This window comes from Cyprinodon tularosa, unplaced genomic scaffold (genome assembly GCF_016077235.1).
Source record: "Cyprinodon tularosa strain WSP-4 unplaced genomic scaffold, ASM1607723v1 ctg300, whole genome shotgun sequence".
Classification (NCBI taxonomy): Eukaryota; Metazoa; Chordata; class Actinopteri; order Cyprinodontiformes; family Cyprinodontidae; genus Cyprinodon; species Cyprinodon tularosa.
In genome coordinates this window covers 133,481-148,441 of record NW_024039009.1, presented here as the reverse complement: position 1 = coordinate 148,441, position 14,961 = coordinate 133,481, and the positions used below count along the sequence as shown (strand labels likewise).

General features: G+C 38.3%; 1 protein-coding gene across 1 annotated transcript in view; it reads left to right on the top strand.

The window, feature by feature from the left end:
* The window catches only part of suclg2 (succinate-CoA ligase GDP-forming subunit beta), a 159,951-nt gene that overhangs the window by 78,232 nt on the left and 66,758 nt on the right, over positions 1–14,961 (top strand). The window contains exons 3-7 of the mRNA XM_038291821.1: positions 1,348–1,447; positions 5,557–5,647; positions 7,785–7,937; positions 9,698–9,787; positions 12,949–13,045. Of these exons, the coding sequence (XP_038147749.1) occupies positions 1,348–1,447; positions 5,557–5,647; positions 7,785–7,937; positions 9,698–9,787; positions 12,949–13,045 (531 nt within the window). The remainder of the gene's footprint in view (positions 1–1,347; positions 1,448–5,556; positions 5,648–7,784; positions 7,938–9,697; positions 9,788–12,948; positions 13,046–14,961) is intronic.

Below are 14,961 nucleotides of genomic sequence, written 5' to 3'. Positions count from 1 at the left end.
TCTGAGTAAAACAGTAATAGCAGAAAGATACGGAAACATTTTAAAAGTTGAATGGTGTTTCTAGCTGAAAGTATGCTGAAGTAGTTAAAGATGATGAAGTTTTAGCTGCAATTTGCTGAAATGTAAGATTTTCTACATGCATTTCAATGGGACAAAAAAAAAAAACGCAGAAAAAGCTGAATATCGCGAAAACTACAAAAAAATATTTAGCAAAAGACATAGCAGGGTTCTCCTGAACAAGCTGAACGTTTTGATACCAAAATTGTTGAAATCGGTTGAAAACTGCGGGACTAGTTAGAGTCAGAAAAATAAAAAGTGAACAACAATAAGTGGGAATGCATAAGCATTCCCACTTGAGCAACAGATCGTTTTCATCGATACATTTTTTTGTTTCGAGTTGAATAGAAATAGACAAATATTAGAGGCATCTGCTAAAATGTTAATAATCTGGTAATTTCTTCATTTTCTGTTGTGCTCAAAAGTACTACCTATTTGTAGAAATCATTATCTTTCTGATTGCCATTTCTGTCGTTGAAATGTTTCAATGTGAAATTAAAACAGTTTACCCGAGTTTTTATGTGTTCTTGGAAAAACATTTGTAATGCTTTCTATCCATATTTTTTGCTCTAAAGGTCAGACATCACTTTGAAGCTATTTGTGAGAAACGTCTACAATTAAGCTTATCCATCCATACATTATTGACATGTCCAAAAGACATTTGTTTTCATTAAACCTGTCAGCAGCTTTATATGATTAAACAATCTTTCAATATAGATGTAATCATTATTCAGCTGTATGAAAACAACAGTGGGAGGAAGTGTTTTGACATTTTGTTTTGACAAACGTTAAAGGGACAGATTTGGATTTTAATTATGTTCCATGTGAAGATTTTAAGATATTCTGTTTTTGAAATATAATAGATTTGCAGTTCATGGCATGGCTCTTTAGATATTTTTTTATTGATATTTACAAATCTGTAATCATGGAATGAGTTACGCAAACTGGTCTATTCTGAACAGAGTAATTCTGATGTTAAACCAGTTTAATAGTTGTCTGTGTCATCCCGTCTGATCTGTTCATATTGCAGCATTAACAAAAAGTCAGATCTTCTGTCCTACCATATACTTTCTGATCTAAAGCTCTCGTTTTGGAGATATGATGTTCATTTCCAAAATATGTTTTGAGTTTGAGGGAAAGCTCTGCAAAGGAGAATGATCCTTTTTACTGTATTCTTATATTCCACATTTGATTTTGCCTGTGTTTTCAGAAAAACAAGTAACTGACTCAGGGTGTTGTCTTTCTAACTCCCTCTGATTTCTCCCTTTTCTTTTCTACATCGTCTTTCAGATGCCAAGGAAATAGTCCTGAAAGCTCAGATTTTGGCTGGTGGCAGAGGCAAAGGCGTGTTCAACAGTGGCCTTAAAGGTGGAGTGCACTTAACTAAGGAGTAAGTCTTCCCTTATGTGATTTTCAAAGCGACTTCCTGTGAGAGATAGATTCATGTTATTTTCCCCAGTGGCAGCAGCTTTTATGGTGAGCTCTATGAAGATGCTACTTAAGCACAAAGACGCTGTCGGGATTTCTTTTGCTGCAAATGTTTCTTTTCCTTCCTTCATTTTTTTGAACAACTCATTATAATTTAAATGTATAAAAGCAGCTTAAAGGTTAACTGTAGAACTCTTCGCCACAAAGTGTGCTGAATATGTTCTTCCGATGACCTAGTGTTTAATAATCTGCATTTTTCGGGGGTCTAAACCACCTCTTGAAAGAGCTTTCTCTTTGCCCAGGCAGCCCATTTTACTGCCACCACCTGAAAAAGTGTTGGCTTTTTATCAAATGTAGCTACCACTTACTGTGGCCTTAAAGGCTAAAAAGAAGGTGATTCATGAAACGTTTCTCAGGCGTGCATGAGCAACACCTTCCTTTGCAGTTTAAAATCCTTGAAAAGTTTTTTTTTCTTTAGTGAGACATTCTGAAGTTCATCGTCCCTAGACATTGACATGAGTGCGCTGTTCACCTCGCTGCCATTTATCAAAGAATGGAAGCATCCTCCCAGCTTAATTTGTATTCTCTTATGAAACCAGAGCAGGTTTGGGGATGCAGCTCTGGTTTGCTATTAGCTTGTAGGTGGAGAGCATGAAGAGAAGCTTATTTACAGCCATCTGTATTAGGGTCCTTAAGAACAGGGATTTCTGCATATAGGGCATAATTATTCACACCCTGAAATGTTTTCATATTTTCTCAAAATACAAGCTCGAATCTTGTAAGTTTTGTGATTTTATGCGATAAACCAACACAAAGTGATGTATAATTCAAATAAAAGAGCATTACTCCTGTATTTCACACTTAATTAACTGAGGATTTAAAGCTACAGTGTGTAACTTTTAGCGACATCTAGCGGGCAGACTGCAGCAACATGAACATCTCCCCCCCACCGCTTCTCCCCCCCAACAGTACGGCGAGCGTTACGGGACAAAATGTCTTCCACGACGTCCGCATTACCTACCTTCTCAAGTGATGAGGTTTGTTTACATAGATAATTTTACAGATAGTATTTCATTAGTCTGTGTAGGGTATAGATTTCATGTAGACTTAAGATAATAAATATACCCTTTATTTTTCTACATCGTTGTGACGTTTTGGCGATCTCGCAATCGCTAGTTTGTTGGCTCTGCGCGACCGTAGCGCAAAGATGTCTGCCTCCATGGCTGCGAAACCCGCTCTTATGTAATTAGAGCGCTCGCAGATGATGATAAATAACATAGTTATGCATAATATATTACATTTCTGACTGTATATCCCTGTAATTATTACACACTGTAGCTTTAAGGTATGCTCTCTACTAGTGTTGCGCCAATGTCATTTTTTGGCCCCGATACCTGGCTGTGCAGTTTTGGCCGATACCTTACCGATGCCATCTGTTTGTAATTGATGTGTGTGTGTATATATGAAGAACTGCATACTACTTGGATTTAAAATAATTGCCATCATGGCTTTGTCAAGCTGCTGCCTACCTTTGGGAAGCAGGAAAAATACTAATACAAAGTTAATCCATTAGAACTTTTTATTGCCTACCTGTAATGGGTGACAATAGTTGAATAAACTTTCGGCTCTCAAAATAGTATCAGTGCCCTATTTGTCGGTACTCGCCGATACCGATACCACCATTTTAGTGCTGGATCGGGGCCCCGCCCGATACTGGTATCGGTGCAAGACTACTCTCTACTAAGTTCTTGATTGTCATTGCAACATTGCTCTGTTGTGGTCACCGTCTTCATGTTATGCTAGCAGAAAAGCAATTCAATTCAATTCAGTTTATTTATATAGCGCCAAATTCACAACACATGTCATCTCAAGGCACATTACAGTTCAACCAGGCCCTTTACAGTTCAACCAGGCACTGCTGCATTAGAGATAAATCTGGCGCTGAGTCGCGCATCGTAAATTCCCGTCTCCCACACTGTGATTGGTCCAGTCAGAGCTGGTCGGAGTCGACGGTGGTTTACGGGACTGAATTATGGTCCCGGTAATCAGCCTGGTTGGTGAGGCTACCAAAATGGTAAAGCAGAAAACAAACAAAGATTGAAATTGAAAGATTATAGCTCATCATTATCAAAATCCTAAATTTGGTTTTTAGCAACTGATTTTATATAACTTTTCATATGTCTAAAGGGAATTATCAGAATGACGCAATAAAGTTTATATTCTAGGCTCTTCTATTGAGAGAACCTTTTTTAATGTTTGCTTAGTTTCCTATTCTGCTATATATGCTTTCTAATTGCTTTCCTTTCCCAATGCATCCACAAATAATAATTTTGTGCCTTTAAGACTCTCTACAGATTATTTCCACCTGAGCTATGGATCTCTGTAGATCCTACAGTGATTATGTCGATTAAAGGAATAGTACACCCAAAACATGATTAGCCTTCATTTTCTACTCACCCCCATGCTGAACAACACTCTGGAGTACTTTTTTGATATCTCAAATGCATCTGGAGATCTGGGAGGCTTCTTGCTGTCTGCTGACATTCAAATAATGGAGGTCTATGGTGACCGAGACAGAAAGGTCCATAAAAGTCCACAGAAAACGTGTCAATATTCCTCCATACTGCTCGTCCAATGTATTCCAAGTGTCCTGAGTGGGTAGCATCCAGAATTTACTCGAAACAAAGTCATTTAGAATGTTTTTAGAGCATAAACAGTAGTGTATAGGATTTCCTGAAAGCGCGCATGTGCGCGCTCACGACGCTACGGAAGCCGGCAGACCAAACCAGTGCATTCAGCTCGGCAAAGAACTCATGCTCTTCCTCAACACTGAAGTCCTCAGACATTTTTCTTTCGTTGTTTCTTTCTTTGCACAGGTAAACAGCACATTTCTTCTTCTACGCTTGCATTATTGGCAGAGCAGACGCTGAATGCGCACTTTCATCTGGTTTGGTCTGCCGGCTTCCGTAGCGTAGTGAGCGCGCATGTGCGCGCTTTCAGGAAATCCTATACACTACTGTTTATGCTCTAAAAACATTCTAAATGACTTCGTTTCGAGTAAATTCTGGATGCTACCCACTCAGGACACTTGGAATACATTGGACAAGCAGTATGGAGGAATATTGACACGTTTTTTGTGGACTTTTATAGACCTTTCTGTCTCGGGCGCCATAGACCTCCATTATTTGAATGTCAGCAGACAGCAAGAAGCCTCCCAGATCTCCAGATGCATTTGAGATATCAAAAAAGTACTCCAGAGTGTTGTTCAGCATGGGGGTGAGTAGAAAATGAAGGCTAATCATGTTTTGGGTGTACTATTCCTTTAACATATTCTTCTTGCACAGCTGTTTCTTTCGGTGGATCAACATAGCCCGTCTGCTGTTTTCTGTGATTGTTCGTCTCTAATGTTCTCTAACAAACCATTGACTTCTCCACAGAACATCTGGAATTATTCTGAATTTAAGTACAAAGAGATTGGACTCTATTTAATAATTTGATAAATGCTAAAGGGAGTCTGTTAAACTGGATTATAGTAAATGGCGCTAAATACAGGCTATATTTCTGGTCGTCTTTTTCCTTCCACTTTAAAATAATGCACCCCTTTGTATCTGTGTGTTACATATTTAAAAAAAAGAAAGTATGTGGTTGTAGCTCCCACTACACCATATTAGAAAACCATTCTATGACATTTTTTCCACCTGTGTTTCTTAGCTGTGTGTTTTGGACTTTATCAGCGGTGTCAGGTATGAGCATCTACGGCAGGGAGACCCATCCCGTGGGTTTATTATTACAGGGGCATAAAAAGTTTAAACCTATTACACTTGAAACAGGTTTTTATTTAAAGTATCAAGCACAGCAGTGTTACAGGGATGATATATTTGTGACAATTTGTGCAACCCCCGTCGTAATTTGGCAAAATGTGGTTTGAAGTGTATAAAAACTTCAGGAAGAGCCTGTATGATGCAGTAATTCCCAGAGTGAGACAGCGTTATGTACAAAGCTGTTAAGAAGTCATAAAAATCTGCCGCCACAATGATTGATGTTGTTTGAAGCATAATCTCTCCCATTCAGCCCTGCAGTTGTTGGTGAGCTGGCTAAAAAGATGCTCGGTTTCAACCTGATTACCAAGCAGACGCCCAAAGATGGAGTGAAAGTGAAAACGGTGAGGAGAAAATAAACTTTCTTTCCTTTTTAATGTTTTCATTATGTTGTTTTTCTTCACTTTTTTTCTTCCTTGACCTCTTTTTAAGGCAATCTGAGCTCAGCAATGCTGCTCTGTAAAATGTATTTCTGTTTACACAACCTGGCCTCTAGTTCCCTCTCCTACATAAACAGTAACCATCCGCTATTGACCGCTAGTTTGTGTTGCTTTGTATTTTGGTGGGTTAAATAATTTAACCCAGCCCTAAATTTAAAGTTTTTGGTATAAAACTGTTTCTGTGTGTCACTAATGAGCAAGAATATGATTTTCTCTGTTCACGTGCTGCATGCAGTACCTCTAAATCCACATGTCCAGGTGATGAAGCCCTCTAAGGTTTTGTTTGTTTGTGTGTGTGGCTCCTGCACTTCTCTTCTTTTACTCTTTCTCCCATTGTCCCACTACACCATTACTCTCGCTGCAGAGTCTGCAAGTTCAATTTTCTTCAGAGATGGAGCTAAAATGGAACGGGACACATTTTTACTTTGAGAAAAGAGATGCCCTTTAACTGCACAGCTAGTGTAAATAGATACCCAGAAACTTTGGTTATGGTACAAAAAGATCAAGCCTCACATTATTGACCTTGAGAAATTGCCTACAGATTCAGTGTAGTTTGACTAAAAGCAACTATTTCTCATGGTTTTTGGTGCTTCTTTTTTTACTTGCAACCACCATCAACACACACCTCAGAGCAGGGAGCATCAGCAACGTGACACTGATAGATGGATGACAAGAGAGGACGCAGGGTAGGGCGAGGCAGGGGGTGTAGGATGTGGCCGAGAAACGCCAAAGGACAGCTCAATGTCAGACTTATTCCAGAAAATGAGGATGGAGGAGAACCAAAGGGGAAAACATATGTTTAGTTTGTGTGGAACCAGTGAAATGAAAGTGAGCCAGGGAGAGTGTTTTAGTGACGAATAAATGGGAGTCCAAGTCCTTCAAGGTTAGAGAAAGCTGTCCATTCTCATTTTCTGGGTAAGAAACAGAAGGAAGTTTACTTGTTTGAACACACAGGACACCAAGAGAACCTGCCTCTTCTTAACCACAAAAGAGCAAATGCCCTCACTCCTTCCTTTGCCTCCCTCTTTTGTTTGCTTTCTGTATGACTACTCATAGCATTCTTTTCCCCTTGTTTTTCATCTTTTTGCTCCCTAATTTCCTTGAAGTGTTCCTCCAAAGCTCCTGCTGTTAGTATGGTTACCTATTTATTTACGTATTGAATTTGGTTGGTTGATTCCTTGAAAGTTGGGTGGAAGTATGGAGGCAGCTCCGCCTGTGGCAACACAGAATTAAGTAAGGAATCCATGACAGTTTGTCTTGAAGGACAGATTCCAGCTCCACTCTACACACGTGACTCTTTGGCTGTGTTCGAATGTCACTATGTTGGGCACAATACAGTGGTTATACCATTTTAAATGAGTGTCCAAACGTCTAGTGGATAAATGGGTATTGGACTCAAAATTTCCCACAATGCACCTTGAAATGTAGTGATGATCCATAGTCACTAGATGAGCAGAAACATCCGTAAGTAGAGGATTTGTTGTCACAGTGGCACGTTGTTGTGATAGGCTGTCGCTGCCCGACAGCAGAAACAAATAACAAAGATGGTGCAGGCACTGTGTGGGGAGGCGGAGTTCCATTACCAGCCCGGAGCGAAAAGTAGTCATCATCTGTCCGAACGCTCTGTTAATTAAGTTCACTACAAAGTTCACTATATGGTCCCCACTTTATATAGTGATTCAGGGATTTAGGGGTTAGGGCGGATGTTCGGACACAGCCTTTGTCGACTTTTGTATGAGGTTTTCCTCAGTCCATTCAAGACTGCAGATGTCCTTCCACCAAACTTTCATTGATATGCTTCGGCACAGAATCCTGTGAATGGTTAGTTTATTTAGCAGTGCTCATCTTCTCTTCCCGCAACTGTCAAACACAACTGTCAGGTATCCACAACAAAAAGCTTAGTTCATTTTTTTAAAACTGAATGGCAGAAATTAATCAACTTCTTGATTTATTGAGAGGTAGTTGTAGAAGTTGAAAACTTGACGTCACCCTGACATCTTGTCTGCTTTTTGCCACTTCATTCTTTCTATCTCATATCTAGGTGATGGTTGCTGAGGCTCTGGATATCAGCAGGGAGACATATTTTGCCATCCTGATGGACCGGGCCTGCAATGGTCCAGTAATGGTCGGAAGCCCCCAGGGAGGGATGGATATCGAGGAGGTGGCTGCCGCCACACCAGAACTTATCTTTAAGGTATGTTAGTTCCAGATTCTACTCATTATTCAGTATTGAACGACCAACAGGATGTATGCGTAGTGCAGAATTGACAAACATTTGGACATTTCTTGCAGACCTGATATCAATCCTTTAAAACACATTTCCTTTTGAAAAGTTGTGGACATTTCTTTTTTTTATTATTTTCATTTAACGTTTGGCAAAGTTACTAAGACAAAATCTAAAGAGCGATTTCAAGCTCATCCACTACGTCTCTTCAGCAGCTTGTTGGAGCTCACAATAAACGAGTAGATTAAAAAGCTGTTGATGTTTTATATTGCTTTAATACATCATCAATGGGAGCTGCTTGGCAAGTCCCTGCCTCTGTTAACAGATGGACAACTTTAAGCGCCACATATGCCTCCATGCTGTCCCACATACTTAGTTAGCTTCCAAGGTCAAAGGTGAGTGTAGCTTAAAGTTTGGGATTCACAGCTCTGATGGACTGCTTTTAGACTAATGGATCATTTTTGGAAATGGTGCAATGAAAGAAATTGGTTTGATGGTTCTTTATTTTTTAGAAGATTAAATAAGTATTATGAGCCTGGCACATGAGTTTTGTGTCTCTTTCTTTTTTCTAGTCTTCTTGGCTGAGAAATGTATAGTATAGGAGTGATACTCGTACTTACTTAGGCTGTAAGCATCAGCTTAGTGCTTTGTGCAAGGGTGTAGCTTTCCAAAAATTAGCCCATTTATTGAATGCTTTCCTATATTTGAGAACACAAGAGTACAACAATACGCTGCTATTTATATATATATATAGGTAGTTAGAGAGATTGCATCTTAGTGCATTGTTTATAAAGGGCTCAAAGACATTAATGTATAAAAAAAAATAAGAATAATAGCTGAATTAGATGCCAACATCACTATAACATGCATCCCTGGTACTCAGTTTCACAGGGATGAAGTATTCCGGCTCGTAGCGATTGTCCATGGGTAAAAAAAAAAATAACTTGAAAATAAATTGATGGTAAATACATTTTAAAAAGACAGTCAAAATCCCTCTTGCGTTTGTCAGCCAATGGTAGCAAAGGAAACTAACAGTATTAGCCAAACAGATGTTTTATGGTTTAAATCAAAAAAGAAGAAAAAACAACAAAAGAAACTCAGTTTAAATGAACTAATGAACTAAGGTTAGTGTTGTTCCGTTTAAGGGTTATAAAATCTCCATATCATATAACAGTTTGGGCTATATAAGAAGCTACCTTGTTTTTCTCTTTTGATTTTAATTGTCACAGTTTAACATAACATTTAATCGACATAAAATGGTGGTGAGCACCATCTTAGCTCATCAGTTATGTTTCTAGTATGTCTGATTCAAAAAGGTGAAAGATGAATGACCCTAAGGAGAAACAATTTCATTAAGCAGCCGCCTACTTTGGTCAATTCAACATGATTCAGAGCTTGATCTTTTTAAAATAATGTACAAAATAATACCCACCTTAACCTTTAAGCCAGGAAGAGTTTTACTCACTGACTGACTATTACTTCTCAACTGAACCATAAACCCAGAAAACTCCATTTTGATTGTAAAAACATCCTCATTAATCGAAATCTAAAGATGCCAAAGTCTTATTGACACGTGTGTTTTAAATACCTTTCTAAACTTCTAACAAGCTGCCATAGTTTTGCTTTTTTTCATGCTATAGTCCAGCATTTGTGTATCTTTCTCTTTCTCACTCCCTTTCTTAAGCTGTTTCATATTTTTTTCCCCTTCTTGTTCTCTGCTCTCCTCGCAGGAAGTCATAGATATATTTGAAGGGGTGCGAGACGACCAGGCACTTCGCATGGCAGCTAATTTGGGTTTCAAAGGACCTCTGCAAAGACAGGTAATGAGCCTGCTGACGGCTTTAAAGTTACAATGCTAAGAGGCGGCACAAGGATTTGCAATTCATGCTTGCATATAGATGGGTCGGGAGCACACACATTGGAAAACACACCGTACTGGCTATTATTAGTTTTCACTGGCAGCATGAGAAGGGCCATTACAATGGGCTCAACTGCCAGGTGCTACTTTGTTATAGCTGCAAGTCAATCACAGCACTGTGCCAGACTCAGGGAGACGACATCACTAGTGATGCTCTCATTTGATTGAACTTGCAACACATTTATTTGTGGGTCACAGCATTTTGGGATGTTTCATTTTACTATAAATCCTCCGTGTGTGACATATGGTTTGTTATGCGTTGTAAAGAAAGAAAACAGTTGTCTTTTCATCCCAGCTTACAAAATCCTCGTTCAAGCATCATTTGCCCATTAAATGAGGCTGGGGAAGAAGAGCACAGAGGCACCCCAGGTTTAGCAGTCCAAATGAGTACAAGCGCCTGGATGAGTTGATTTCAAAGTCTCTTTGTCTTTTGGCATCAAATCAGTAATTTGTTTGCTTTTCCTCAGGCACCATGGCATGAGAAATCAGATTAGCTCAAAGCTGTAACACATGGTGCACATAAAAATTTGACAAACTTGAGTTGTATACATGTTTGCTTTTGATTGTCCCCTCAAACTCCCATTATGTGATCTTTTCCATTTGCAGGGTGTTGAAAAGGCATTGATTTTTAACAGGCAAGGTGGGAAATAGAAGGGGATTGGGTAAATGTCTGCATTGTTAAGTTTACTTTTCCCCGGCTGCAAGGAGTCAGCTGCCAGACTGTTTGATTTCGATAAAATTAAAACACTTCAAAAATAGTTTTTCTGCTTGCTTCCAATAAGCTATTTGAGGACAGGACAAACGGTCTGTGCATGCCAGCTGTGATTGTAAAGGCTTTAATTTAAAAGTCTTAGTCGCAAATCTAAGGGTAGAATATAGATTTTAGCTGTAGAATCAATTTGCTTTTCTCTACTATACTCAATCAATTAAAGAAAAGATTTCCTGCTGATGGCAAGAAATGTTTTTTATCCTTTTTCACATTGGTACCCACTGACATCAATGTATATTTTTGAAGAGTGATTTTAAATTTGAAAGCAAAAATTATTATGGTTGTGATAATGAAGTGCTGTGTTTTTCATTTCAGGGTTGTTACTAAAAACATGTTCTAAAAACTAAAATAAAATCTAAAAACATGTTTTGTGTTTGTTGGAGCGGGGATGACAACAGGAGATTTTCTCTCAATCGCAGCACATGAGAACAAATATGCAGATGTAACTGTCCTTCATTATCAAACACATAGATGACGATACTTTGCTCAGATGAAACCAGAGATAATATCTTATTTTTAGATGCAAAATTCTACAAGAGATTGACAGCACTTCGTTTTAAATATGTCAGCCACAATGAGACATGATGGTTGCAGCATTATGTTTTAATGGTTTTCTTCAGCTGAGACAAGAAAAGTTGATTGATAGATGGATGGAGCTAAACACTGGGTACAGAAGAAAAATGCCTAATAGAGAGTGCAAAAGACTTGCATCTGAGGCAGATGTTTATCTTCCAGCAGGACAACCATCCTTAACAAACAGCTTATTCAAATGTGAAAAAAATTAGTGAGTTCACAAAACTGATTCAAAGTCCAGACCGCAATACATTTGGCTGTTGACAGGATAAAATTGAATGCATTCCGCTCATTTCTGATTTTTACTGACAAAAGAAATCTAAATTCACATCATTTTGCAATTTTAAATTCAGTATTTGGCATGGGGCTGCTGCATAGAATACTATCAAAATACAAGGACTTTGTGTTTGTACCAAAGTTGAGGCGTAATAATTACTTTTGCACGAAACTCCATGAACTCAAAGTGAGTTTTAGAAATTAACTACATATGGAATCATTAACTTTACTGGAATTCCTGAGGCGTCGCTTTAATACATGTGTAGACAAAATTCTCTATACTCCTCATTTAATGAAAGAAAAACCTACCATGCTCACAGAAAAATTCAATCTGACAGGAGACGTAAAGAATAAAAAAAAAAGAAAATAATGAAACAGGCCTGGAGAAAAATTATAATATTTAGTTGCACAACCCTTTTAGGCAAACATTGCAATCAAATGATGCCTCCAACACTAGGTGAGACTTCTGCTCCTCCCAGCCGGTCATTTGGTCCAGTACTCTTGTGCAAAATGCCCCAGATGTCTCAATGTGAAGGTGCCTTTTCCAGACGTCAAGTTTCTGCTCTTTTTAAAGATGCTCAATAGGATTTATATCAGGGCCCATAGAAGGCAACTTCAGTGTAGACCAATATTTTCTTCTTAGCACCTCTTGGGTGTTTTTAATTGTGTGTTTCGGTCATTATCCTGTTGCACAACATATAACCTGAGACAGACCAAGCTTTCTGACACTGTGCAGCACATTTCTCTCTGGAATCCGTTGATAGTCTTGAAATATCATTACACACTGCAGAGATTCAAGGCACCGTTTCCAAGATGAAGCCAAGCACCACCAGAACATAATAGAGCCTCCTCTGTGCAGCTCTGTAGGGACAGTGTTCTTTTCTTGATATGCTTAATAGGTACGTCTATGAACATGGAGCTGACCTGGCAAAAGGGTCCATTTTTTTATCTCGTCTGTTAATAAGTTATTCTTCAAGGAGCTTTGTAACTTGTCAAAATGGAGTTGGTCCAATTCACAAGATATTTAGGGGTACCATCATTTTAATACTCATTCTATTGAAGCATTGTAAAAACCCATCTCTGAATGTACGAATTTGATTCATTAATTTCCAATGAATTTTTATTATTATTATACATTTTGTCATATTTAAGTAATTGTTTTTACTGTTCATTAAAAAGGGATACTGACAATTTGTGTCCATGGTTTTATATATAGTGAAAAATATTTTCTCAAAGTGTTTGGCACTGTATTTTATTTCATATCTTTTTAGCTGTTGTTTACACCATTTTAAAGACAGAAAATCAAATTCCAGAATGAGCCTAAACAGAGAGATGTTGGGAGCTGTTTTCATGCAGCTTGTGTGCAAAGCTTTGTGGCCTCAGTGGATGGCTGAGTGCTCAGAGTCAAACCATCAGGTAATTACTGTCGTCTGTGGACTTTGCAGGCAGCGGATCAGATTAAGAGGCTCTATGATCTGTTCCTGAAAGTCGACGCCACTCAAGTTGAAGTCAATCCGCTCGGGGAGACTCCCGAAGGACAAGGTACCGTGTTTCTCAGAAAATGCCTCTTTATATACATCCCTGTGTTCCCTTGCTTCTGTCTTATTGCTGATGATTTTAAAAATAGCCGTTATTTTCAGTATAATGAACACAGTGAGTTTTACAGATGCTATCATCTCGGGCCTGAACGGGCTGCAGAATGTGAAGTGTACTCTAATTGCAACACACTGACATCAGCCACTTGTCAACATGACTTTATCTGGTTCAAAATACAGATGGCTTCAGGGAGCAGCACTGTTTTTTTTCACACCACACTGTTGCTTCAGTACTGATAGTGATGTTAAACTCATCCAAAAGAAACAAAAATGAGTCTCTCAAATCTCCCGGGTGCATTCGACTCATCTTAATATTAGATTCAGAGTTAGTCCAGCATATGCTGTAGAAATTAAGTAGAAAATTAATCATAGATTTAGGAATGTGAGTATTTCCAGGTCCTCTGAGTTTAGATTGGTGTAAGAAAGACTTCTTTAAAGTTATTATAGATATTTTATTTTTCTTCAAGAGATTTTATGTATTCTAAAAAAACAAAGCAAGTTAAAAGTTATTACATATGGAATTTCTGGATCAGGCTGTTGAAAGACCATTCAGACCTCAGTGATTATTAGAATTTAGTCACTTTAGTGAGTAATAAAGGAGCAAGCTGCAAGAGTCTTCCTTTATTCTAATATATGAAATGAGGAAAGGGAGATTAGAACTAATTAAAATTAAAGGTTGCAAAGCGATTATTAGGCGCTCTTCATAACAGTGTACTTTATCCTCTGTCCACTTAAATCTACCAAAACTGTTATAGATGTGGGGCATAAAGCTAGTACAGAAAATGGCAAAGTCTTTTAGTGTCCTTTAGCTGAGGCAGCTTCTGTGGCTGTTTTAAGGAACAAGACTGCAGTGCAAATTGGTAAGGACTCTCAAACTAAAGTGGAAGTGTGTCAGCGGTCTCCAGGATAAGTGCTGTCCGAATAGGGTTGGCAGTAAGGAAGGAGGTAGGAACTGTAAGCAGGATGCTTCCTTTCCTTAGATGATTTAGCATATGAACTTCTCGATTGTCCTTTTTACAGCTGTGCAGCAATACGTTTGCTTACGATCAATGTACATGACTGGATCTACTTTAACAAAAATATTTTATTTCCTTACATGTATTTTTTTGTAACACATGCAAATTTAATTTTGTACATTTGAAATAAAAAATACTTTATTAATCGCAATGGAAATAAAATATACTTCTTTACATGTTTTTGGTTTTACAATAGAGAGCTTCAGCCTTCGCTAGTTTCTATCTGGATTTAGTTCCTGTCTTTCCAGGATAGGGTTTTATTGTAACTCTAAGGAAAAGGACGGAATAGGTGTTAGGAACAGGATAAAGGAGCTAAAGTTTAAACTACAAAAAGCATCTAGTACCTGATGTTGTCTCCATTTGGACTCATCACTACCAGCCGCAGCCTGGAGAGGGTTTTCTTTATTGTTGATGGGGTCATTAAGAATTAAGTGGTGCAGATTAGCCACCAATGAGCTGCATCTGCGAATAGCAAGAGCATAAAAGCATGAGTTGTGTTTTCTTATGGTGCCTACTGCTATTGTGTTTGTTACCATTATTAGATAAAACCAAACTTGAGTAGTCAGATATAAAAGCCTTGCTTCAACCAAATCAACTCAATGTTCCTCCTTATCCCAAAAAGATTTGATTGAGGATTTTCACATTAATAATATGTATTTTAAAACCTGCTTTCTGTGCCATCTTAAGGGGTTAAAAACAACCAACGACCTCATCGTTTTGTATTTGAGGATAATTAAGAGGTTTTTTCAAATCAGAATCTTGAATAGAGCAGTTTTTTTTTAATGTATTTTAGTTGTGGAGTTGTAGACTTTCCTAACTATGACGAATTGTTGGTTCCCAAGACGCA